This window comes from Poecile atricapillus, chromosome 7 (assembly GCF_030490865.1).
Source record: "Poecile atricapillus isolate bPoeAtr1 chromosome 7, bPoeAtr1.hap1, whole genome shotgun sequence".
Lineage (NCBI taxonomy): Eukaryota > Metazoa > Chordata > Aves > Passeriformes > Paridae > Poecile > Poecile atricapillus.
Window position 1 is genome coordinate 7,407,519 of NC_081255.1, and position 25,987 is coordinate 7,433,505.

At 49.8% G+C, this 25,987-nt stretch overlaps 2 protein-coding genes across 2 annotated transcripts in view; one reads left to right on the top strand and one right to left on the bottom strand.

Moving 5' to 3' along the window:
- The first annotated feature begins 2,477 nt into the window (after positions 1 to 2,477).
- Positions 2,478 to 9,870, top strand: TOR3A (torsin family 3 member A). The gene is made up of 6 exons (XM_058842502.1): positions 2,478 to 2,959; positions 3,295 to 3,408; positions 4,034 to 4,299; positions 4,840 to 5,015; positions 6,926 to 7,050; positions 7,498 to 9,870. Exons 1-6 carry the CDS (start codon positions 2,656 to 2,658, stop codon positions 7,746 to 7,748), a joined length of 1,236 nt encoding a protein of 411 aa, XP_058698485.1. The 5' UTR covers positions 2,478 to 2,655; the 3' UTR covers positions 7,749 to 9,870.
- ABL2 (ABL proto-oncogene 2, non-receptor tyrosine kinase) overlaps positions 9,655 to 25,987 on the bottom strand; it is a 45,257-nt gene continuing 28,924 nt past the window's right edge. Inside the window, exons 2-11 of the mRNA XM_058842501.1 lie at positions 24,640 to 24,810; positions 23,590 to 23,885; positions 22,740 to 23,012; positions 21,907 to 21,991; positions 20,107 to 20,284; positions 19,334 to 19,518; positions 18,899 to 19,051; positions 17,968 to 18,057; positions 16,586 to 16,759; positions 9,655 to 16,030 (exon numbers count right to left, since the gene is read on the bottom strand). Coding sequence (XP_058698484.1) covers positions 14,334 to 16,030; positions 16,586 to 16,759; positions 17,968 to 18,057; positions 18,899 to 19,051; positions 19,334 to 19,518; positions 20,107 to 20,284; positions 21,907 to 21,991; positions 22,740 to 23,012; positions 23,590 to 23,885; positions 24,640 to 24,810 — 3,302 coding nt within the window. The 3' untranslated portion in view covers positions 9,655 to 14,333. The remainder of the gene's footprint in view (positions 16,031 to 16,585; positions 16,760 to 17,967; positions 18,058 to 18,898; positions 19,052 to 19,333; positions 19,519 to 20,106; positions 20,285 to 21,906; positions 21,992 to 22,739; positions 23,013 to 23,589; positions 23,886 to 24,639; positions 24,811 to 25,987) is intronic.

A 25,987-nucleotide genomic window follows, 5' to 3' on the forward strand; every position in this document is an offset into this window, starting at 1 on the left:
CTGAGAGCAGAGCTTTACTCAGCCTGCAGCAGAGTTTTTCTTAATGCCCCAACTTGTTTCAGAGGCAGGGGGTGAAGCACTTCTGAATTCAGGGATCTTTGACCTGCTCTGTAGCATGAACTGGTGGTGTGAAACCTGCTTTTCTTTAAACTAGAGTTTATCACTTGCAACTTTGGATTTCAGCATTGTTGAATTCTGTGTGAGCTGCTTTCTGGGGTTTATTTTGAGGGTTTAGTGGGGGAGGATGTTCTGGGGTTTTTTGTTTCCTAGCATTGTGTGCTGACAGTAACTTTTCCTTTCCTCCATCTCTATTTTTGAGGTGCCAATTTGCTCAGGGAGTGGGACAGGATTCTTGCTTGTGTATGAACAGTTCAAGAGCTAGAGATGCTTTTAAGTTCTGACAGGCAGAAACTGGCAGTTGAGAGCTGTTGTTCCAAGTATTTTGTTGTGCTGCTGCTTTGTATTTTTGGAGTGGTTGGCCATAGTAACAGAGTGCAAATTTGTATAACTGGGAGATTTTAGTGGTTTGGATTATGTAATGAATGCACTTTTACAAAAGAATGAACACAAACAACTTTGAGCCAATGGAGAGCCAAAGGGGGTTGAAAATCAGCACTTTCCCCGAGGTCCTCAAATCCTTTACCTACAATTTTTTTATTGAATCTAAAAATTAGTAATAGAAGTCCTCAGTTCATATATCCCAGGTGTGGGACTGGTGATTTGTTCTTTGTAGAATCTCAATCTTTTTAAAAGACTGGAGAATATATAGTACTTTGTGGGGGAAAAAGGAAGGAGGGGAAAGGACTCCTCTCATACTGTTTATTCTAGATCTTTCTTTTATTTAGTGATCTAATCCATAGCTGTGTTATATTGAGCTCTGGAGAGAGGCTCTTCTCCCCCTGCCTTCTGTCAGAGTGCTGAGATGGATGTGCAGAAGAAATTGCTGTATGGAACTGGAGAAAAAACCTAAAAGATGGATGCATGGCATTTCCCTGGACGGCCTGTAAATGAAATTCTGGATTGTGAGGTTCCCTCTGAATGTTTGCTTGTCCCGAGCTGCTTTGGGGTGTGGAATAAGCCAGGCATAACCATTTCTTGTGGTGCTGTTTTCTCTTCAGACAGCACCTGAGCTGAGGTGGTGGAGTCTTAATCAGATGTTGCTGCTCACCGGGACCGAGTGCTTGGAATAACCAGCCATGAGTGACAAGCTGAGCATCCTCCATCAGCTCCAGGGCTGTGCAGGCCTCAAGAGAGACTCACCTCAAGATTAGCAAACTGCACTTTGGGTTTCAGCAGAGGAAGGAAAAAATCCATGTGCTTCCTAACCCCCCTTGACAGAATCCCAGAATGACTGGGGTTGGAAGGAGCTTGAAGATCATCTTGTTCCAAGCCCCTGCTGTGGGCAGGGACAGCTTCCATTATCCCAGGGTGCTCCAAGCCCTGTTCATCCTGGCCTTGAACACTTCCAGGGCTGGGGCAGCCACAGCTCCTCTGGGTAACCTGTGCCAGGGCCTCCTAAAGAACTGGTTTTCCTTCTGGTTCTTACTGTGTGCTGCATTTGGGCAGGGCTGACATCCCAGAAATCATGAAGCCATCCCAAGAGCTGGTCAGTTTATCCTTCAGAATTTTCTTTTTTCCTCTGGAACATGTAAGTATCTATTTTTTACAACATCTATATTTTACAACATCTGCCCCTTTTAAGAAGCCCTTTTCAGCTAGAGCAATTTATCCTGGGCGGACAAAGTTTGAATAGTTCCAGCTATTAAATTTTTATAAATCTGAATAAATGCTTCAAGTGCCTCAACTGTTTTTCAGAAAGGCTGACAGCAGTTTAGCTACAGCAAGTTTGATTTTTAATTTGTTTCTTTAATGCACTATTTTTAGTTCTGTTGAAGTTGTTGCAAGTGGTGTTCAGGTTTCAGCCTCGCTGTTTTTGTAGCTGGAAGGGGCTGTTTTGTTAGCCCAGTGTGTTGAATGCTGCTGTGTAATATTTGCAGGCGTCTGTAGATGGTGATGCACTCTGCTCCATGCCTGGGCTGCATCCCCCCTGCCATCCACCTGCCTCAGGGAATTACCAGGCTGGATTAATTCTATTTATGATCCTTCTTGCTTTTATTTTTCCAAGCGTGTGGAATAACCTTGAAATCCTTTCCACTCCCAAAGCATTTTGGCCTTGCTCTCAGTTAGGATACCGGGATAGCAGGCAGCAAACACAGCCGTGCTGACTCACCCGCTGCTCCCTTGTTTCTGCCTCTTATTTTTGTGTCCCCTTTGAAAGGACGCGGAGGAGCAGCTGCCATTTGCTCTCACCTCTGTGCCTGCAAAACTTCAGCCGAGCCGCTGGGCTACTTAAAAAAAACAGATTATTTGTGTGGCCCCGGTGCCTCGGGAGCCTCCCCGGGCATCGCTCCAGCTCCTTCCCCTCCCAGCCAGGGCTGGCCGGGCCCGGGGCGGGGCGGGGCCGGAGCCTCTGCTCGGCCTCAGGGTTGGGTTTGGTCGCGTCCCCGTGGCTGGGACGGTGACAGGGAAGCCACGTCTGGCCGGGGCCGGCAGCTGCTGCCCAGCACCGCCCCGGGAAGCGCGATCAGCTCGGGCCCAGCGGAGCCGGGCCGGGCCCCGCTGTCCCCGGAGCCCCCCGGAGCCCTCAGCGCCGCCATGGGCCGGGGCAGGCCCGGCGGGCTCGGCCGCTGTGTCCTGGTGCTGCTGCTGCTCCTGGGCGGCTCGGGCAGCCCCGGGACGAGGCCACCGCCCCGGGAGCCCTGGGCAGAGGAGCAGGGACCCGTCCCGGAGCGGGGGCCGTGGGGCAGGGTGAGGTACGAAGCCGTGAAGCAGCATTTGGGAGCTGTGGGCGCTCTCTCCAGGCAGTACTGGCGGTACCTGGCGTGCAAGGTGTGGCAGGAGGGCTGCGAGGAGGAGGAGGAGGAGAAGCAGCGAGAACGAGAGGCCGGCCCCATCCCAGGTGAGCACCTTGCTCTGTTCTCTCCCTCTCCCGTGGCCAGGAGGCAGCAGCAGGTCCGGACCCTGCTGTCCCCGCCGCTCCTTCCCGAGGGTCGCTGCCCCGGGCATCGCCCCTTGGCGAGCCCCGGCATGAGGGGAGTGCTCTGGAGCTCCTTGGGCGCTCGGAGCCATCTGGAACCGGGCCCGAGCTCGGTGTCCCTCCCCACAGACAGGACATGGCTGAGTCCCTGCACCTGGGAGAGGGCTGCCCGAAACAGGGCTCAGCTGAGCGTCCACTCAAAATGTAAAAAAGCCTCTTTCCTGGAGCCTCTCTGCTCAGACTGCTCCCGTTTCCAGGCTGGGGCTTCCCTCTGGTGGGCCAGGATTACCTGGAGATCCTCTCTGCCTGGTACTGCAGCTTCGGCAAGTGCTGTGAGACAGGAGACTGCAGGATAACCAACAACATCACAGGTGGGGGCTGTGCTGCTTGTGTGGCTTGCTTTGAGCTTTTCTTTTTTTTTTCCGGATAAAGTGCGTCCTAGAAAGTGATGTTAGTAAAGGGCTTTTCTGAGTGGGGTGCTGAGCTGTGGCAGAGTGAGAGGCTGAGCTCAGTCCTGTGTCCCATTTGGAGTTCTGAGACCAAGGAGGGTTTGTTCCTTGCTGCACAGCATATCTGCTCCAGCTTGCCATGAGCCCTGCCTGCAGCCCATAGCTTCCAGGCACGTCCACTGGGATCCAAACCAGCCCAGGACCCTGCTCTAGGTCGGGAGGGCACATGAGACCTGTGTGTAAGCCATGAGTTGGGGTCTTTGTGTTTTGCTGTCCCTGAGATTCCTGCTATGCAAACCCTGTGCTGGGAGTTTGGAGGGCCTTTGGGCATCAGTGCTCTCTGCAGCTGCCAAACACCTCTGCCTCTTCCTAAAGGAAAAGTGTCTTTTTGGGGCCAGAAGCTGATGTAGGCAGGGCACAGGCAGCCTGTGGCTTTTATGTCACTTCAGAGTCCTCTCAGCCAGGCAGCCCTGCCACATTTTCTCCTCTTACACCTGCAGTAGCTGTGCTGGCAGTGGAAGGCTGAGCTCGTGCTCTCTCTGTGCAGGGCTGGAGGCAGACCTCAGTGGGCAGCTCCACGGGCAGCACTTGGCCAAGGAAGTGGTGGTGCGGGCAGTGCGGGGGTTCCTGCAGAGCCCCCGGCCCCAGAAGGCTCTGGTCCTGTCCTTCCACGGCTGGTCTGGCACAGGGAAGAACTTTGTGGCTCGGATGATGGCCAGTCACCTGTACCGGGACGGGCTGAAGAGTGACTGTGTCAGGGTGTTCGTCTCCCTCCTCCACTTCCCACATCACAACTACGTGGACTCCTACAAGGTGAGAGCCACCACCACGGGATGGTCCAGGGTGCTGGGCTGGAGTTCATGTCCTTCCCAGCAGCCCGTGTGGGGCTGTGGTTTGGGTTTGTGAGTGAAACTGGATCCCACAGCGCTGTCCTGGTTACTGCTGAGCAGTGCTTGCACAGCCTCTTCTCCCACTCAGCCCCTGGGGTCAGCAGGCTGAGGTGTACAGGAAGTTTGGGACACACCAAAGAGCTGAGCCCGAGTGCCAAAGGGATATTCCGTGTCATGCTCAGGGATAAAAGCTGCAGGGAGGGGGTTTGGGGGCAGGAAGCCATTGCTCAGAGACTGGCTGGGTGTCACTCTGTTTGCAGCAGGGTGAGTGGCTGCCTTTGCACCACTTGATTTCTTTCCTCTTTCCTTCACTTGTTAAACTAATTTATTTCGCCTCACTCGTTTTCCTGCCTTTGCTCTTCCTGTTCTCTGCCCTGTCCCTCCGGGTGGGAGGAGATGGAGCAGCTGTGGTGCTTGGCTGGGTTATCCCAGGGGCTCCTGACGCTCCTCCCCTCTGCTGCAGGTCCAGCTGCAGAGGCAGATCAGCGAGACCGTGCAGCGCTGCGGGCAGGCCCTGCTCATCTTCGACGAGGCCGAGAAGCTCCATTCCAGCCTCCTGGATGCCATCAAACCCTTCATGGCTCAACACGACAGCCAGGGCCAGGCAGATCCACAGAGATCCATCTTCCTCTTCCTCAGGTGATTTCTGGTTCAGGATGGGAGGAACCAAGTGATGGTGTTTATCCCCAGAGGTGTGTGATACAAAGGGCTGAGGCTGCAGGGCACAGAAACCTCGTTCCCTCGTGGTGCTTTCCTCCATGTTCAGTTTTACCTACGGATCCTCCCTGGGAACAGGGCATTTGCAGGAGGAGCTGAGGTCCAGCTGAGCTGAGACACCTGAGCCAGTGTCTAGACTTTTAGGCAAGGAAGCAGAGTCAGTTAACGTGGTGTCACCCTGCCCCACTGAGCAGGTGATGTCACACTCCAGGGAGCAAAGCTGGGGCTGAAGGTCTTGGTGGGAAGTTCTCACTGCCTGGCTGTGGCTGCAGACTGAGGTGCTGAGGCTGATCCTGGCATCAGCACAGCCTGGTTTAGTTGGTTGCTTTCTCAGGAGTTGGGCACATGTGCACCCCAGCGCTGTCCCTGGGTGGGATGCAGCTGGAGGGGAAATGGGACATCTAAAAACCAGGATGTGAGACAGGCTCCTGATTGAAGTGCTCCTAAAGAGGGAGAGATCTGCATTTTGGGCCCTCTTCAGTTTAGGAATCGCAGCCTTGAGCTTGGCTCTGGCAGTTCCTACTGGCTGGAGGTGAGCAGAACATTCCGCCTGCACCTCCCACCATCCAGGCAAGTGTTACAACCTCCAAGCTTGGTGGTTCTCTCAGAGAGCTTTCCCTGCCTGTGGAGGACCTGTCTGTGTGCCTGGTGCCTGTGGAACTCTCCACACTCCACACCTAAGTGGAAGGAGCTGTGGTGGAAGGGGCAGGTGCTGCCAGCTGCTCTGGGCTGACCTTGTGTCCTGCCTGGTGAGCCAGGAAGGTCAGGAATGGGCAGTGTCACTGCCCCTCATGCCAGCAAGCAGAGGGGAGCAGGGTGCCTTGAACTGCAGCAGTGTGTAATCCCAGGGCTTTCATCATTCCTGGTGGCAGTGTGACACTGACCTGCTTTAGGAGGGATGGCTCTGCCCCAGGGCTCCTGTGGACACTGGCACGGTCCTGCAGCTTTGCCCAGGTGTGGGAGCTGGGGACAGGGGAGGACTGGCTGCCTGTCCAGTCAGAAGGAGCTGTTTCTGCTGAGTTTGGGTTGGGAGCAGGATCAGTACAAGCTGTTTTCTACCTGACAAGGGGTGGGGGCATGGTGGGTAACAGTGGTGGCTTTTTAATTTTCCCTGCCTTCCCTGCCCAGAGCCTGTGACATGAGGATGGGGTGCAAGATCTGGACCTCCCACCCACACAAGCTCTGCATCCAGCTGGTTCCCAGTTCACTGGGGCATTCAGGGCTGGGGGCAAACCCCTCACCAGCACTTGGGGCTGACACCTCTCCTGGACATGCTTTCCAGGGCGAAAGGCTGTCCTGGGACCCTCAACAGCTGCCAGGACCCTGCAAATCCCACCACAGAGCTGCCCCCATGGGTGTCCAGAGGAGTCCTTAGGTGGGAACTGTGCTGCTGCTTTTCCCCATGGGCAGAGGATGCTTTGCCATGTCCTGGGCTGCCACTTGAATCCCTGCCCTGGACCTTTACTTCCAGTGGGACTCCTGCCATGTGCTCTGCCCTTTCACCTGGACTTTGTGGTGGCTTGTTCAGCATTTGGTGTGGAGCAAAGTGTCACCTGTGGGGTCAGTGGCTTCCCAAGCCAGGACAGGGGACTGAGGGAGATGGAGGAGTCTGCTGCCCCTGGGTCTGAGCTGGCAGGATGGCAGACAGCTGCATCAATGCCTATGGAAAGGGGCTCTTTGGGAAGAAGGCTGGCTCTCCAGGTGCTGATCCTAGACAGCAAATCCTCTGTTGCCAACAGAAATGCTGGGGCCTGTCTGCAGGGAAAGTGCTGGCAGCTCTCAGCGGTTCAGCTTTGGGGGAAATCTTGAGTGACTTCCCTGTGTGTCCGCAGCAATCTTGGTGGCAACACCATCAATGAGGTCGCCCTGGACTTCTGGCGAGCCGGCCGGGCACGGGAGGAGATTTCCTTGGAGCTGCTGGAGCAGCGGCTGCGGCTGGAGCTGCAGGAGGCTGCAGGTAAGGGCTGGGCTCGCTCAGGGGGGCTCTGGGCAGGCTGCCTGCAAAGCTGCCCCTCTGCACCATCCCACCGTGTGCCACACAGGCCTGTGCCTGCGGGAACAAGGCACCTCGCTCCAGCCCAGCCCGGGGGTTTGACAATGAGAGCCCCGTCCTTGGTCCCTGTGAGCCAAGGCAGGTGGGGAGGGAGCCAAGAGACCTTCTGGCCCCCCTCAGCCCTGAAAATGGCTGGGGGCAAGAGGCAGCTCAACGTCACAGGGCAGTACCGATGCTTCCCTGGGGCTCCAGGTGTCTCTTGGTGTGATTCCTAGAGGTGCTCAGTGCTCAGAGTGCTGAGCAGCCCTGCACAAGTGGGTCCCAGCCCCTCGGAGCCAAGCCTGGCCTCGCAGAGGGATGATGCTCTCAGGTGAAGCTCCTGAGTTTGCCTTGTCTTGTGTTCTGCTCCAGAGAACAGTTATGCCCACAGCCACCTCCTCAGAGAGAACCTCATCGATTTTGTGGTGCCGTTCCTGCCTCTGGAGTATCAGCACGTGAAGCTCTGTGCACGGGACGCCTTCCTGGCCCGCGGCCTTCCCTACACCGAGGCAACGCTGGATGAGGTGGCCCAGATGATGGTTTTTGTCCCCAAAGAGGAGAAGCTTTTCTCTGCACAGGGCTGCAAATCCGTGCCCCAGCGCATCAATTACTTCCTTCCTTGAACACCAGGTGGGAGCACTGGTGTTTCTGCACTCTGGGAGCTGCTCTCTTTGCACAGGGTCAGAAGCAAATGGCCCAGCCAGGCACTGCACAGGGACTTAACAGAGACTTAAACCCCCCATTACTCCCAGGGCTGTTGCAGTGAAGGAGGTGCATCCCTTACTCCTGGGATGTGGGGACAGCCTGTGCTTGGCTGCATTTGGAGTCTGTCTGGTGTTTTAAATCCCTTCTTTTAGCTGGCAGTAGCCTGAAGGGGTGATGTGGTTCTGCTGGCAGATGCTGTTCCATGTGAGTGGGGACTGGGAATGTCCAAGTCCTTGGTTTGTTGCTGTGTGGTGGAGGGAGGCCTTGGACAGGCTGGTCCTGTTGAGACAGTGTGGCCAAAGCCACGTCCCTGTCCCCAGTTTTCTCTGTCACTTTACAAGAACACCCAGAACTGTTTTGCTGGAGTTGAGTTTTTCCCCTCTATTGATCTCATGCCTTTCTAAGGTGTCTGGTGCTCAGGGACACGTGGGCCAGGATCATAGTCTGTGCAGGGAGAAAAGGACTGAATAATCTCCTCTGGAGATGCCAGATCCAAGCTCTCACCTTGGAGTGTCCACCTCTCACTGGAGTCTTCCGTTGTATGGAAGCAGCTGCCGGGGTGAGGGGATCTTCTGCTGCAATTATTTTTCTGAGTGGGTTGGTGAAGAGCCCATTTCCTTCACTGCAAAACCAAAAAGGGGAGAGAACTCCTCTGCCAAAGGCCAAGTGCAGGTGAGGAGGGTGGTGGCTGAAGCATCAGGCTGCAGCTGAATGTGAATTTTCATGGATGCAGTAAAAGTTTGACTTTTTTCCTTCCTTTTTTCATTTTTCTCTTCAGTACATTTCATGGTGTGGTTTTTTTTTAGCCACTATCTGCATTATTAATATTATTATTATTATTATTACTGCAAGGGGCTGTTTGCTGTCTGGGTACTCGCCAGGTGATAAACGTGTTGCAGCAGCTCCCAAAAAATTTCATCAGTGTTACAGGAATCACTCTCTGACCTCTGGGTCAAAACTCCCTTCCAACAGGGCTGTGCTGGCGAGGAGTGAAACAGCACCTGCCAAGGACAGGGCTTGGCTTCCCAGCCACCCCCACGGGGGGACCTTTGGTCTATTTTAAGCTTTGACCCATTTTGCGGTGCCAGTGATGAGCAGCACGACCTCTGGGAAAGATTGACCAGACAGACACGTCCGAGCCCTGCAGACTTTGAGTCCTGCTTTCCCACTGCTCACAGTGCAGCTGTGTGGAGTGGATCTTCAGGCTGTGCCAGCGTGTGTGATCAGGCATTTCTGAGACTTGGTTTATGGTTAATCTCAGGTGTCATAAACCTGGGAAACATCAGGGCAGGGGCAGGGAGGCTGCTGCCTCACAGGACACAACTGGGGTTGTGTTTGGTCACCTGGGCAGAAAGTTTAGCAAGCTGTTGGCTGAAGGTTAGTTGCCAAAAGGTTGTGTAGTCAGCCAGGATAACCTGGGACATTTATTAAATGTCAAGAAGTGCTCAGCTGGGTTAGGCTGCCACAGGCTGGGGTGGCAGGAGGGCGGTGGGGACTGTTTGAGGCAGGCACGGAGCAGCTCTGAGGGAGGTGATGACATTGAGGAGGGCGAGGCAAGAGCTGTGCTTTGCTGGGTCACAAATGTGTGTGTGTCACACTTGGGTGAGCTCTGATCAGCAAGAGCTGCTCTCTGACCAGGCCAGGACAATGGTTTGGTTCTAAATAGATACTGCATAAATAAATTACTGCTTTTTTTGCAACCTGCTGGAATTAAATTCTCTTTTTAATGATTTATTCTACCCAAATGAATGAGCTTCTTGTTAGGACTGAGCAGCTTCGAATATTGATTAAGTGAAAAAAACAAGACAGTGTCTACTCAGGTGGTTTTTGCCAATAAAATATTGCAACCTTTATTTAAAACAAAATGCAAATTGGCAAAACTTTGTGGAACGACAGGCAAAGAGGCCCCTTCAAGGGCCTTATTTACATCAAGTTTAACACTGTTCGCAGTTCACAGTCAGACGATAGTGAGAGAATTAAATTAGAAAAACAACCAAAATATATTACAATAACAATTAAAAAACAAAAAACAGTTGACAACTCTGCTAAGAGTGATTGGTGATTAACGTGTTTCATTTCAATCCATTCCTGCCCTCAATACCAATACAAACAGTGCCATGTGAGCCGAGCAGGCTCCACCTCCCGTGCACAACAGACACTTGGGGAAGAACGACCTCCTTTGGTACAGACATTGCTTAGCGTGGAGCTGTGAGAAACAAGTCAGTGTCCCAGAACCTCCTGTTTCCTGCCTCCAGAGAACGGGCTGAGGGCTTTGTTCTGCACTGCAGGGATCTGCAGCACAACCCCAGCACCCAGCCCTGCTGGGCAGTGCCCTGGGAGGTTTCCACAGGTGCTGCAGTCTCTGCTTTTCAGGCTCCCTGCCAGCTCCTGATGAGCAGCAGGGCTGAGCTGAGTGTGTCCTGATGGTTTCGTAGCCACCATCCTCTGGAGTCACTCGTGGATGGCCCAGAAGAACAGCCTGCCTCAGGTAAGTGGTAGGACACGAGGGTTGGGATTGCTCTGTGGCTGCACACCCCACACCTCTGCCTGATGGGGAGGGGCTGCTCTGTCTCCACTGTGGGGTTTGGTTCCCTGTGCCCCACAACTCCTGCAGTAGCACCCTGGCAGATGTCAACACTTGTGTTTGGCTGTGTCTCACAGACACAAGGCCAGTGGCACCCAGGAGAAATGTCCTGAGGAGGACAAGAACAGCCCTCCCCTCTCTCTCTCTCTCCCTGCTGTGTTCTGCATCAGCAATTCTGCTCCCTTCAATTCCCCTTTCCCACTGCCTAAATTTGGTGCAGCCCCAAGACCCAGACCCCTAGTTCAGTTTCACCCCTGCCCACACTAATGAAGAACATGACTAAATCAAGTGCACTGCTTTGGGGTTCAGAAGGGTGCACAGTGCAGGAAGAAGAGAGAATTGCACCTGTGAGTCAGCCAGTTCCCACAGTGGGAGGAAGAGAAAGTGCCCCCCTGAGCTCACTCTGTGCTTTGTGCTGGGCAGTACCAGGCCTGTGGGTGCCATCCCCATGGCAAAGATCACTGCTTTAAATTCTGGCCCACAGCAGTGCAAGAGCCCAGCTCCAGCTGTGCCCCCACAGCTGTCTGACAGTGCTGAGGAAAAGGAACAACAGGATTTATGCCTTGTCCCTTGCCCCAAACCACGGAGCATGAAGTGCTCTTCACTGGGACAAATAATGGGGTGTCAGTACCCACACATTCCTTGGCACATCTGGCTGAAAACAGAGAATTGGCCACACTGGAGACCTTTAAGGCTGAAGAGAAAGCCAGACCTAGCTAAAGGGAGAGGGAATGGTAAAAGTTTTAGGAGCAGCTGTGGAAGGAAGAACAACTGGATGGTAACCAGCTTTCCCAGTTAACATCCTTTTGCTATCCTGCCAGGGGCAGGGGAACACTGCAGTTTGGGAATAAAACACTCTAGGGCAGCAGAAGTCCCAGAAATTCTGCAACCTTCAATTTAGGAGGGAAAAGAACCTGTCAAGTCAGCACTACCTCTGCCCTAATCTGCCTACCTAGTGTTAGATGATAGGTAAGAGCAGAGAAAACATTTTCCATGAGAGTGACAACAGGTGAATCCCCAAATTCCATTGGCCTTTGTTTTTGGACTACAGGAGGGGTCAGAACTAAATGGGATCCTGTGTTGGGCACAGAGATTGTAGAGTCTCAGTGCTTGGATGCCCAAAAGCTGGACATGGTCCTCAGAGGTGACTCTTGGTGGCCCTCCTTGGGTAGAGTGTTTGGACCAGGTGACCTCCAAAGGTCCCTCCAACCTCAGCCATTCTGTGACTCTGGAAAAGCAGTTGGATGCTGCCCTGTCCCATTGCCCATCTCTGCTGTGGGGCAAGGAGAAAATGGAGCATCTGAAAGGAAGTGGGGATGGCCAGTGTTCATTGGGACACAGCTGCTTTCTTCAGAAAGGGCTGCAAGAGGGGAGTTCTAGTAGTTACAAATTCCATATTGCTGTAGCTTTTCTGGAAGACTGGCATTTAGGGAAAAAAAAAAAAAGGCTTCTTTCAAAATACTCATCAGAACTGGGCTAAGCTTCAAAATGTTCTGGTTAAAATTCCTTTCCCTTGGAATCCCTTCAGTTCCAGCCCATTTGTCCCAGACTGAGCAGCAGTACAATGATGGAACCATGTGATGGTCTGCCAGGGTAAGCAAGGCCTGCCCTTCTGCCCCGAAGAAGAGAGCCCCCCCACCTTCTAAGTCCTTCTGATTGTTTGACAGGCCATGTGAAGTAATGCCTCAAGCCACCTTCCCTTTGCAGGTCACCTTTCCAAAGGCAGTTAGTTTGGATGCACACCTTCCATGGAGATGACTGAGATAAGGTAAACCACAGAAGCCCTCAGTAAAGTCTAGGAGATAAGGGGTTGGTACTCTGCCTGTGGAAGTGCCTCGGGACAGCCCCGAGGGCTGCAGGGGATCAGGATCTGCAGCACAAGGGATTGCCTGGTTCTTTCTCCCCCTCACCACTTCACTGGTCCATTGTACCTCACATGCTGCTCCTCTGCTCAGCCTCCAAGCACCCTGAAACAACTTTGCTTAGCTCAGACCAGTAATGAAATGAGGATTCTCAGATACCAACCCATTTCTAAAGATTTTTTCAGGCCTGTCTTGCTATGCTCTGTGGAAAAAACAGGGACACTTGCTGAGACACCGAGCCTGCTTCCAAACACCAACATGTGCTTCTAGACAGAAACAGAAGTGCCCATCTTCTAAAGTCACACCTGTGCCACAGTTCCACTCTAAATGCTCAGACTAAAAGCAGCACGGCCACACTTGAAAAACAAGTTTAAAAAGCATTTTAACCCAAAAAAAAAAAAAAAAAAGAAAAGAAACTAACAAAAACTTAAGGTGCAAAGCAAGCAAGATCCTCAATCACCAGCAGTGTGAAGTGAGCAGCAGCATGCAGGTAAGGTGTATTTGGAGCCAGATTTCAGGCCTGTTTCCTTTCCTCTCACAAACCAGCAACTGAGCTCTTCCTACTTACTTGCCAGTACATTTACACCCTGGGGAGTTGTGCGTAGACACAGACAAGCTTTTTGAGGCCACAGCAGCCTGCCAACAGCACCAGGACCAAGAATGACAATGCCAACCACTCACTGCTCTCATTCTGGGGTTGTTAGAAGGCATTAGAGACACATTGGGAGCCCTTCAAGGTAGAGCCACAGCTTTTGTTGCCACGCCTCAGGCTGGCACAGGTTATGTGCACATGCCCTACAGCACAGTGAAGGATTCTGGTCTAGCCTTTAAAATACAGAAATAAATACATGGAGATGCCTGTGGTGTTTCCCTCTGTGCTGCCATACTTTATGACCTTGGGATGCAGGGAAGCTGGAAGCCTGTGAGACAAGTAAGCATCAGAACAAATGCCAGGAATCTGGCAGTGTGAAGGGTTAGGGACAGGGCCAGGGAATCCTGCAGCAGTAAGGACATCTGGTGGGCAGGCTGGGCTGTACTTTCTGGTTCTCCAGCTGGCCCTGCAGTGCTGAGACTGTGTGGAGAACGTGGAGAACAGCCAGGGGGAGCAGAGGCTCTGCCTCACCTACCATGGGTCCTCACGGTGATCAAACTGAACCGGGGAGTCAACCTGGTAACAAGTTAAAAACAATCTAGAGCTTAAAAAAAGAACCCACCCACCCCAACAGCAACACTGGCAAGTTGTGCAAGAGCCCCAAACTACTCAAAAATGACCATCAAGCAGCACCTGTGCTAGACCACTAGAAATAGGTATCAGCTGAGTGAAGGCTGTGTGGTGGGAAGAGGGAATTCCAGTGGTAAGTCTGCCCAGCATCCCTGACGCTTCCAATACAATGACGATGAGAACGTGGTGGATGAGGTGGACAGGAGGGAAAAGGGACAGTTTCATATATTAACTAATCTTGCAGTTCTCATTACAGCAGCAACAGTGCTGTGGAAGTCAAGCCATGCAGACCAGTGCATCCACCTCCAGCAGCTCTGAATACTGTCAGTGCATTAGACCTTTCCCCCAGCTGCACACGACTCCCCTCCGGAGCCGCTCCGGCTGCTCTGCCGTTGGTACCAGCAGAGCCCCAGTGCCTTTCCTTGGCCTTGTCAGGACAGCGAAGCACAGGTGAGTGCAGCCAGGGCAGGATCTGTGCAGCCAGGCAGCTGCAGCCACCCCAGGACTCTGGCTGTCACCACCGTCCTGCCCAGAGGAGAACCTGCCATTGGTTCTCCTGCCTCTCCAGGGGAGGAGAAGGAACTTTCTTTCTCTCGCCATACCAAGCAGATCAGCCTGACTAGGTAGGGACAGATCCTTGATGTTCTGCCCCTTCCAGCTTTAACCTACCCTCTCCATCCCCAATTTTCTGAGATGAACCTGTAAACGTGAGGAGAACTCAGTGATCTGAGGTACTTCACATACTCAAGTATCAGTCTTTCCTTTTGAAAGCATCAGTACAGAAAAACAGTCCCGCCCTCCCCGTGTGTGTTTCTCTTACCCAGATTGACAGTAGCTACCTTTGCACCACATCACTGATTTCTTGGACACATGACAATAAGTTATTAAGGACGGGGTTTGCCCCATGGACGCCAGCAGCTGTCGAGGACACCTGCAGCTCCTGCAGGCTGAGTTCCAGTTTGCTCACGGCTTCCCGGAAGGCAAATTTGTTGCGCGTGTGGGGGATGCAGTCCACGTAGCCTGAGCAGTAATCCAGCAGCTGGTGCCCCGTGTCCACCAGCTGGCTGTTGGGCGTGGGCTCGGCGATGGCGCTGGAGAGGAGATCCGCGCACTCCAGCAGCGCCTCCTTGCTGATCTTGTCTGCGGGGATCTTCTCGGCCGCCTGTTTGGTCTTTCTCAGCGCCACCTTGGCGCCGGCCGTGCCGTTGGCCATTTTCACTGGGGAGGTGGAAGACGATGACAGAGGCACTTGGGGCGGAGGCATCACGGGCCTCCCAGATTTTCCACCAACAGGTGCTGCTGCTGCTGCTGCCTTCTTACTCCCTTCGTTGGGTTCCAGTCCGTGCTGCGCTCCCGCCACGCTGCTCAGCTCTTCTGCTGCATCCGAGCAGGCAGCTGGCTGCTGGAGGAGCCGCATCACCGGTGGTGGAGGTGGAGCACACTTTGGTTTTACCCGTCTGGGCCGGTCCCTGTCGCCGGAAGAAGTGACCTGATGCTCAGATAAGAGCTTAAATTTATTACCCTGAGAGTCTGTGCCAATGAGCTGCACGTCTGCTGGAGTGTGTTTTAGAGTGGGTGAGATTAGGACTGGCACTTTGTGGTTGTGAGTGGTTGGAAGTATTGCTGCAGCCTTTACCGGAGATGACCACCCCGGCCTCTCGCCATCCTCAAGGGCCCCTTGTCGTGAGCCGCTGTTTTTTTCTTTGCCCTTAGGAGCAGCCACTAGCCCTGGACCCTCCTTTTCTTCCGATGCAGAGGGAGTTCGGAAAGGGAGTGCAGTGGCACCCCTTGGCAAGAGTTTTGCTTTTGGTCTCTCTCTGGTCAAAGCAGGGCCTTCATCAAACCTTTTGGGTATCAGGTCACTGGCCCTCCCTGTGCTCTCATCGGGCTGGGAGGAGGTGGACACAGTCCGTTCCAGCTGAATTTTTGACCTCTGGGAATTTCTGGGAAGGGTCATTGCCATCCTATCCTGCTCTGGAAGCCCTGAGGACATGGAAGATGTAGAGTTTGACCTTGGAAAAGGCTTTGAAGCTTCTTCATTGCCAGTGGGTTTTCCTGCTCGTAAACCCAGCGTCTTTTTAATCAAGCGTGGCGTAAAGAAGCCAGTGATGCCCGACCACCCTCCACCAGTGCTCACACCCCCAGCACTGCTGGGCCCAGTGCCCTCCTCGCTGTAGAAGGTCCTCTGCACAAAGCTCCCTCCGTAGCACTTGGGGGGTGCCAGGCTCGTGTCCTGCTGCGTGGGAGCGAAGGAGAACCCGTCCACGTGCTGCAGGGAAGCAACAGAGGAAAAGTTACCCGTCAGCTCGTATTTCTTATGGGGCTGGTTCTCCATCTCCCGGAAGGAACTGCTGCGCTTGGGAGGCGTGGGAGCATTCCTCTTCTTCATGAAGGAGCTGAAGAAGCCCCCTTTCCTGTCCCTGGTGAACATGGTCTCTTTGGCATCCTCCAGGAGGCTGCTGGGGGACTTGTCCCTCTGCTTGCGGGGCAGTGCGGGGGACCCGCCTGTTGGCTGTGTGCTTCTGATGAAACCTGGGCGGAAGAAACAGGGGTCAATCTGGACAATCTATTTCCATTTGCACTTCCCTGCACTGCACTGGGTTTTATGGACCTGGTGTATCTACCTGCCCAGGTGCTGCACAGATAGAGTAAGGGAAGAAGCGAGCACTGGTATTTTATTTTTTCTTTACTTTTTTCCATTTCTGCATGTGACTTGTGTGTTGTCTATACTGAGAAGGCCGCTTTGCAGAGAGATCAGAAAAGAGTTACTCTTTTCTTTCAGTTTATTGCTCCCTTCCAGTAATTTTCTGCTCCTTTCCAAATACCCTAGGTATAGGAAATAATCTCTTGCTGCGCTGTTAACTTTAGTTTTGAAGCTGTCATTTAAAAAGGAGCAGCAAAACTGAATTTCAAAGGAAAAATAAAATGGGATTTACTAAAAGAACATTGAAAAAAACTAGGATGTTTTCTATTTGCTGTTAAATAACTGACCCAGCAGCACAAAGCATGTCTGTGTCATGTTGTTCTTTGTTTCTCTGGGAATTTGTACCCAGAGCACAGGGCCTCACTGCTTCTCTGTGCCCACACCTGGTGCTGAGCTGGACGCCGAGTGCTCCACAGTGTCCTGTGTTCCTTCAATGTTCTCCTTGTTCTCTGCCTGCTTCTTCAGCGTCCTCGTCTTGGAGGGAAGCATGGGTAAGCGGGGCAGGTAAGGAACTATGGATGAGGATGAAGCTGTTCTTCCAAGCTCCTCTGCTACCTCTGTAAGGAAAAAAAGGGAATAGTCAAAACAGAGACCAGAAAGGAAGAGGGAAAAAAACCAAAAACAACCCTGGGTCTTTACTGCAAACACAGACTAGCAGGAAGAGATCCATGACTGAGAAATACATAATTTCTGGATTTAGTCTTTGTTCAAGTCTAGAGGTATCAAGGGTCAGATGTTTTTCATAATGATTTCAAACTCATTTACATCTTTATAAATTCAGTCAAAAAAAAGTGTTAGGATCCAGTGATAGGATATGTACAGGGGGTCTATTAAAGGCTGCTGAAGACCTAAAGGCAGCACTTGATGCATTTGTCTGTTTTTAATCAAGGTGCCTCCTACTGATGCACCCCCAAAGTTGTGTCCTGCCTGGATCTGGATCTAAGCTGCTTTGCTTGAGGCAAAGCACTGCAGTCCCCCAGATAAAGAAATGAAGATTGCATGTCAACAATAGGTCAACAAAAAGAAAATAAACACAGAAAAAACCCCACAACCTCCTGGCCACACCCAACTTGGCATTTGTATGGCCACTGGATGTGCCTATTATAGATCCTCACTGGTAAAATTCCATCTGGTGTGTTTTCTCTGTAGCAGGGAAGTTGATGGATCAGTTGCATATTTAATTTTAAAATTGAGCAGAATGCTCTGACACTTCTGCTTGTCTGCTGAATAGTATCACATTCCTCACCAGTATTTACCTCCTGGTAGATTATATTTCAGACTTGAGCTGCAGAGATTTGCTCCTAGAAGTAGCTAAGCAGAAAATCCAGAGATTAAAGCACACTTTTTTTAAAAGTAGAGGCTGGTAGAATAATATTTCATGACCTAATTGCTGCAGTCAGCAAGGGACTGTGATATGCATACATCTTTCTCTCCCTTCATCACTTACTATTCCTCACTCTTCAGCCTGGAAAATGAGATTTCCTCTGATAGAGGAAACAACATTCTTTAAATCAGCTCTTTGGCATCTTAGTGTTCAAATGAAATGAGAGTGTTCCCTGCACTGGAATGTGTCTGAAATTTATTCAGTATTTGTGGAACAAGTAAGAAAACATATTTATCCCAATTATGGCTAAAAGAATAAGGGATGGAGCTGCATTTCAACCTCACTGCCAGGAGATGAGCCTTAAGGGCCCATCCATGAGACACAGCACTCTGGGGATAATCCCCAGTCTTGTTTCAGGAACAAAACAACAGCAGCTCTCACCCTCTGAGATGCTCGAGTCGTGGAACATGGTTTCAAAAGCCTGGTGGGTCTCAGCAAAGGAAGGTCGGTCTGGTGGGTTCCACTTCCAGCCTGCAATGCCAGAAAGCAAAGTAAGTCTTAGTGCCCAGAACAGGGAGATGAATGTTTCTTCTGTCCAAGGACATGAAAGTAGTCAGACTCTGACCTACTGTTGAACAGGCTTTAATCATTCACAGGTATGTGAATGTCTGGCCACATTCATGGCAGCAGTCAGTCATCCTACTGTATCTCACAAACAAATCTTGGAAGAAACAATTCTGTAAATCCCAGCTCTCTGCCAGCTCCACAGTCTGATCTCCCTATCCCCCTTTCTGAATTTTCTGGGCAAAGGACAATTCTATATTTGCTACTTTGGCTGCTTGGACTGAACACATCTAGCCCAGTCACAGATAATTGAGTGTGTAAAGCTCCAGGCACCATCCTGCTCACATGCTCTTAATACTGAAATTCAGACTGACCCTTCTAAAAGAAGGATGTGTGGACCCTGTGGGGGAAAGAGGAGGAGAGTGCCTTGATCCTAGATGGAGCTTGGAAAGTTACACAAGAGTATCATGATGAAAAGTATAGTTTCTGTAGTTAGAAATCTGCACTAGAGAAACATATTCTGGAAGCACTGTCTGCTGGTATCACCATAGGGTCTGGAAAGTGACTGGCATTCTGCTTGTTTTGCATTAGGATCACATGAAGTCACAGTTTTTGGGCTTTTGTCAACTTCCTTAAGGCTTTTTAAGCAGTAATATCCTTCATCATTCCCCACCCTCTTTGTTTCATAACTGAAGCCCACCCTGACTTTGACATGCTGGGGATCAGGTATTGCTGGAGACAGGCTGTTAATTACAGATTCCTCCCACCTTCCCAGGCTTTGTCCCCAAAACTGGAAGAAGATACTCACATGCCCTCATCAGTTCATACACCTTGGGAGGGCACCCCTCTGGCTGCTCCATCCGATAGCCCTTTTCCAGCAGATCATACACCTGAGAGAGGTCAATGCCTGGGTATGGTGACATCCCATAGGTGGCAATTTCCCATAACAGCACCCCAAAGGCTGCAAAAAGAGGAAAACAAAATTCCTGGTCATAAGTCTGCCCTTGTGCTGTTCATTATTCTGTGGCCTTCACTGCAGCTTGAGACAGCATTGTTTCCTTGCAGGTATTTCTGGCCAGTTTAGGCGGAAACATCAGATGCTAAAAATGCTATTGATTCATGAAGTTCTGGGCTGGCATGTGACACAAAGGTTTCTACCTAGGCCAAAAAGCAAGTTATTGTCTGGGCTGGCATGAAAAACCAAAATGAGCAAGAAGAGGTCACTGAAGGTGAGTTTCCTTACCCCACACATCTGATTTGATTGAGAAGGTGTTGTAGGCCAGGCTCTCGGGAGCTGTCCATTTGATTGGGAACTTGGCCCCAGCATGGGCTGTGTAGGTATCACCAGTCATGAGTCGACTTAAGCCAAAGTCTGCCACCTTCACCACGTGGTTTTCTCCAACTAAGCAGTTCCGTGCTGCCAGGTCCCTGTACAAAGGAACAAAGGACACCACTGCAGCAGAGCAGGGCTTTTGAATGTAGTTTTGGGACCCCACTCTCCTGGATCAGGAAGTGCTCTCTGTATGCAGCAGGCAGAGGCAAGGTGAGCTTTGCCCTGAACAGTGTCAGAAACTGAGTGGACTTATTCTTAGGAGCAATGAGGTAAATCAGGATTAGGATTAATTCTTTAAATTGTATTTAGTTTTCAGTAATGATGTCTGTTACGGTGCCAAGTGTATGTTTCCTGAGGATAGGATGGGATCAGCAGCTCATCACACACTGGTAACAGGTTTATGGCACGGCTTTATCTGCATTTAAACAGGATTTTGGGTGGACACTGTCTGCACACAGGGCGTACAGGTGTTGCCAGACAGTTGGGCACAAGATTGCTATGAAAGTCCTGTGGAGAAAGTATTCCAAGACAGTACTGAAGCCAACACAGCCAATGGATAAGCCAGCGTGAATCCCAACTGTGGAAGAAACCTCCCCAAAAGCTGGAATTCCTGGCCCATCATTCTGGTGGTCTGTTTATCATTGCAATCTGAATCTGTACCAGCTCAACATGACTTCACCCACCTGTGGATGAAGTTCTTCTTCTCCAGGTACTCCATGGCAGAGGAGATCTGGGTGGCCATGTAGAGCAGCACGACAGCACTGACCTCCTCGCGGTTGCACTCCCGGAGGTAGTCCAGCAGGTTCCCGTAGGGCATGTACTCCGTCACGATGTAAAAGGGGGGCTCCAGGGTGCACACACCTGCCAGGGAGGAGCAGGCTGCATGTGAATAAAGCTCCCCTTTCTCACCACTATTCCTGATTTAACAGCCATTTATTGCATTTTGTAGTGCTGAGTGTTCCTCTGGAAAAGTGAAGATTTCCATGTACAAGACCCAGGTCAGTACAGCCCAGCTTAAAACTCAGGGCTTCTGTCTGTTTTCCTGTCCATCCATTTTATGGATAGAGAGAAACACGTCTAAGAAAGCAGCACTAATCCTATATAATATACATGAAGCCGTTGTTCCGTTCTTTGAAAGATTACAGAATGAAAAAGGAGAATTATGAACATAAAATTTGCTTTTCTTCCCCTCTCTGCCTTCATGAAGCTGAGGAGTGGCCAACTGGAAGCGGGTACCTGTCAGCTGGCAAGATTTCCAGACTGAAATGTCACTACTGAGTAATGTGAAGCACTCCCATGTGCTGGGTAAGGAATCAGCACGGTGGGACCTGCTCCTAGAGCAGCATTCTCACACATTCCTGGGATGACTCCTCGCTACAGTCACTGTACAAAGCATGTAAAGGCGGAGGAGGAGGGCAACAGGATACTCTTGTCACAGCTCTGGGATCCCCCCTGTAGCTCTTTACACATTCAGGAGTAAAGCACGACTGCACTGTACATCAGAAAGAGCAAAAATGCAGCTCTCTGATGACAAATCTCTGAGTAGCTGCTCCTGGAACCAGACAGGGCTGGCACAAACTTCATCTGTGCCCTTTTTTAAAAATGGGTGACAACAGAACAGTTGCCATTAGTAAAAACCTTTCACATTCTTCACATTTCTCCTTTTATCCCAGGCTTGATTTGACAGCTCTGCTCCTGAGAGCACCAGAAATCCAGAGACAATTAAACTCTAGTAAAGGTTTAGGGTGTCTCCTTAAGAATCTTTGAGCATGTAGATTTAACAGCTATGCAAACTATTTAATAATGATCATCATATCATGCATCTGCCAGTGAGACAACAGGACAGAGCCAAGATGTAAAGCCTGTGGATTTTTTCCAGTCCTGAGTTGTTTGATCTCATGTACTTATTCAGTGATACACAGAGTTCTTCACAGCAGCAGCAATCTGGTGTCTTCTGCCTAATTATGGGCTAATTTGTTTTCTCCAATGCAGCCTTTTCTGTAAATGTCCCTGATTTGAGAAGTATGGACAATGGTATTTGTTGTGCTTCCAACAGAATTTTTCCTTTCACTTTGAATTTTCTTACAATTTTTTTCCTGTTCTCTCAGAAAAATAAGTCACAGAAAATTGTTTTGCAAATCTGATTTAACAGAGCAGAGAAGGGATCTGAACCTGATCCCTGAACCCTGGAGCGTGTTTAAGGCCAAGGACATGAACCAGCAGGAGGATGATACTGCAAACTTTTATATAACAGTCGTGCCTCAACAGCAAAGTTGTCTACTAATGTGACTGTATTTGATGTTTTATTTAAAATTAGTGTCTCTTAGCTCCAGTATTACATAAAGCTGTCAAAAATACCACCCCATAACATGACCTGATTCGTAAAGTTATATAAATACAGAAAAGCTGCCACTGCATTTAAACCAGGCAAGTTTCTGCCAAAATGAAGACTAAGAACACAAAGAGCAAGACATATCACTGACCTAACAACTGCACTAGATTTGGGTGCTTGATCTCCTTCATCACAGCAGCTTCTTTCAAGAACTCTTCCACCTCCATGGTATCTTCCTAGACAGACAGAGAGGCAAAAGAAAGGAACATTTATCTTCGTGACCAAGGTCTGGTTAACACCACACATCCAGGTTGAATATAAATGATGGCATCTTTGTCTCCATTCTGCTGTTTTGGTTTTTACCAAAGCAAACTGTACATTTTGTGATTAAAAGCCCTGAACAGCTGCCTGGCTGTGCTGCAGACTGATCTGCAGTACCCTGGCAGAGCCAGGCTTGCTCATTTGGTAGCTGTTGTGGCTGGTGAGAGGAAGACTCTCAGGATCACTTAGTTCCCCTGTATAGCTATAAAACTTCAGTTACTCAGGGGGCACTTAGAATTGTAGTTGTTAACGTTGAAACAAACACGAGGTTTTGAAAAGGAAGAGAAATGGAGAGGCTGAATTCTTTCAGGAGTGGAGAACAGCTTATAGAAGGTATTTTCTACACCTTTGATTTCTTAAAGCCTCCACAGCTCCTCTGGAGGAAGGGAAGTTGTGTTTGTAACCATTTCTACTGGTCTGACTTGGACATGCAGCTCCAATTTTTGGGCCAAAATTACAATTTGTCTCTAAGCCACATGCACTGGTCTAAGTTTGATAGGGTCACCTTGCAGATCAAAAGCTCTCGAGCATGGATTTTATGCAGATCAGCACACTCCATTTTCTGATGTTCATATCATGAGGTGTAGCTGAGAACATTGAAATTTCCTTACTCATGTCATAAATGGTGACCAAATAAACAGTGCCTGAAATGTGAAAACTCACCTTTAACGTTTTCACAGCCACTGTGAGATTGTATTTCTTCCAGACCCCCACGTAGACCTCTCCATACTGCCCTCCCCCGAGCTTGTGCTTCATGGTGATGTCGGTGCGCTCCATCTCCCACTTGTCATGGATGGGGGACACTCCATACACGGTGGGCTTATTGCACTTGGGTGCTGGGTAATGCAGAGTTGTCACCAGGCCATCTGCCACTGTTGAGTGATGGTGCACGAGCTCTGCCAGGGTGCTGAAACGGCTTTCTGCTGTCACATAGACCTGGTAAGCAAGAAACAGGAGTCTGCTTAAATGAAGGCAGCTGGAAGTTTTCAGTGATGCTGGAAAATAGGTACATTCTGATTTTTATTTTTAAAAAAATGAGAAAATCGGGATTTTAGAATATTTGTTCTCTTCTTGTTGGGTAAATAACTATTAATCTGTGGGATTTTCACCTGCAGAAGACAGCTACATATAAGCTATCACTTAAGAGCTGTGCTGTCTCCTGCCTTGTGCTTTACAGGACTAGAAACTGGAATTCTTAGGTCTCTCAACACAACATGCCACTACTTGATCTTGGTTAAAAATGCCGACTTACCAAAGCTCTGCTGCTTCTAAGGGGATCAGTGGAAGGCTATCACTACCTCCAACCACAGCTGCCTTGCTACCCAGCTACTTTCAGCCCAGACAAGAACTGTCTGCACTTTTTCCAAAGTGTTGTTTGGGGAATTACCACCACACCCTTGGCACACATGCTCTTCTTTTATATTAATACTGGATCTGCAATTTGAGATTCTGCACCACCTCTTAATTAATATCTTCATCTCCTCTCCCCACAGCATTATCCAGAGGTCCTTACCTTCCCATCCGAGGTGGTGTTGATCCTGTAGTGGTAAACACGTCCTTCGTACCTGAGCGAGATGGACAGCTGCCCTGGGCTGCTCTCGCTTTCCCGCACCAGGAAGCTGCCGTTGATGAGGCTGCTCAGCAGATACTCTGCTGCACTGCGGGACACTGGCCCATGGTACCAGGAGTGCTTCTCCAGGCTGTTCACTGGAGTGATGTAGTTGCTTGGTACCCAGCCCTGCCCATTCTTCGAACGTACCTCACTCCATTCACCATTCTGATTGTAACCCAGGACTCGCAACTTCTCACCTGTGACCAGAAAGAAAAAAACAAAATAAGCACAGTGCAAGCTGTTGTGTCTCCTTGAGGGAGAAACTCAGCATCAGCTGAGCCAGGGTTTGTAGCTTAACAAGAGAAATCATCTTATAATTAAACTGCTACATATATTTATGAAGCAAAGGCCTAGGATACTGTTCACTGATTCAGTGTAGTGAGATGAATTCAAAAAGTTTCTTGTATTCCAGCTTATTAGACTAGGAAGACTTTGTTTTCTTGGAGGGATAACTTGGAGTCACAGATAACTGAATGTGTAAAGCTTCAGGCACAATCCCTTGGAGGTGAGATTTGTTTCCTTGAAGCTTTAAATGACATATAACTTAACAGTTCTGACCAGAATCATAAAGTGACTGTGCAAGATTAATTCCTGATTCTGCCCCCAGTCAAAATTGTCAAGGTCTGTTACCATCTGTGACCTATGATGCACCCATTTCCCTCTGTCCTTCCTACAGCAGGTATCTCACAGGGCCAGTGATGTGGGGAGCCTGGCACAGGAGTGGGCTGGACTGTGCCTGTCCCAGCAGAACTGCCCGGCAGGTGTCCCTCCAGCACCACGAGGGACAGACTGTCTGCTTCCCACCATCACTGTAGGGATCCAGCTTCTCTAAGTGCACTATTCCCATTCTCTACGTGAATTATTCCCATTCCTATCCAGGAAAGGATTCCGTATCCTGATTTCTGTTGCTAAGTTTTCAAGCCCACACCTGCTCTACACTCCCAGTCTTACCTTTGGTGATGCTGAGTGTGTTGTCACCACTTGCTACAAAATCGTAAAGTGCAACAAAGAGATTGGGGTCGCTCTCAGTGGCTCCAAGCAGGTTCTCCTTGGAGCTCCATCTGATGGCTTCGTTCAGTGCCTGGGGTTCCACGTCGCAACCGTAGGGGCGGTGCAGGGCCTCTGAGGGAAGGACAGGAGAGGCAATCACTTTGTGTCCAATTCTAATTATGGAAGCAGGGAATATAATGAGTTGGGAGGGACCCACAAGGATCATCAAGTCCAACTCCTGGCTGTAAGCCAAGTAGCAAGCTATGTATATAAAATTTCTATTTAATATTTACTATACTATATATACTTCATCTATACTTCTATTTGAAATTGTTTAAGCATTCATAGATGAAAAATAAGTGCACAATTAAAAGCACTTTTTTAATTACATGAAGTAGTGAAGGAACCCTTTCAATCACAAAATTTTATGTTTTGTCCTTATTGTTTCTGTGGTGGACATAGCCTGGATCAGAAACCAACATCACAAATACAGGTAAGACTGAATTATGACACAAATGAGATTAATAAATTGGGATAGTAACTGGTTCAGTATTAATGTAGGAATGACAGTGATCTGTAATACATTTCAAGACTGTGTAAACAGAGGTGGAAAACTGACAGGGACAGAAGGCAGTACAGGTGATGCTGGGTGTTTAGCAGCAGCATTTCTGTTTTGCTGTTTCAGTGGAGAACTGATGCACTTGTCACTACAAGGGAGTGGGGGGAGGAATCAGACATGTTTTAGCAACAAAAGAAAAAAGTCCCACAGTTCTTGTGACAATTAAAACCAATCTAAATCCATAGGGTTTTAGGAGGAACTGTATTAAGAAACAAAACTGTGAATGCTTCATGCTAGTGCTATGTCAAGACCATCACTGGCTTTCTAACTCATGGAGAGGTTTTCCAGAAACATGTAGTAGAGTAAATTTCAATATTAAGACAAGAAAAAGAGTGATGGTGTGGTTTCATACACGGGGGCTGCTCAAGGGAACAAAAACATATGAAGGTGTAAAGTTATATACCTTTTGTCTGATGGTGCAAATATCTAAGTCCCTGTCCCAATATCTATTTCTGAATTCTCTAGTTGAACTTCATTAGAGCAATGAATACAGCAAAGAGATTTCATTAAATGCACTAAACATAAAAAGTTTTCTCTAAAAACATCAGAGGCTCTCTTTGCTTTACAGTCATTGGTTTAGCACATTTCTAAGGGGCTGAGAAGTCAGGCTTGGGATGTTTCAAAGCAGACAATGCCAGAGAATGTGTGTGTGGCTACTCCTACCCCCTTCCCCACAGGCCCCTGAGATTT

Excerpts from the sequence above, each read along its gene's own strand:
- TOR3A (XM_058842502.1), top strand. The coding sequence starts at position 2,656 with ATGGGCCGGGGCAGGCCCGGCGGGCTCGGCCGCTGTGTCCTGGTGCTG. Across the intron at positions 2,960-3,294 it reads AGAGGCCGGCCCCATCCCAG|GCTGGGGCTTCCCTCTGGTG; the intron begins GTGAGCACCTTG and ends TCCCGTTTCCAG. Across the intron at positions 3,409-4,033 it reads GATAACCAACAACATCACAG|GGCTGGAGGCAGACCTCAGT; the intron begins GTGGGGGCTGTG and ends CTCTCTGTGCAG.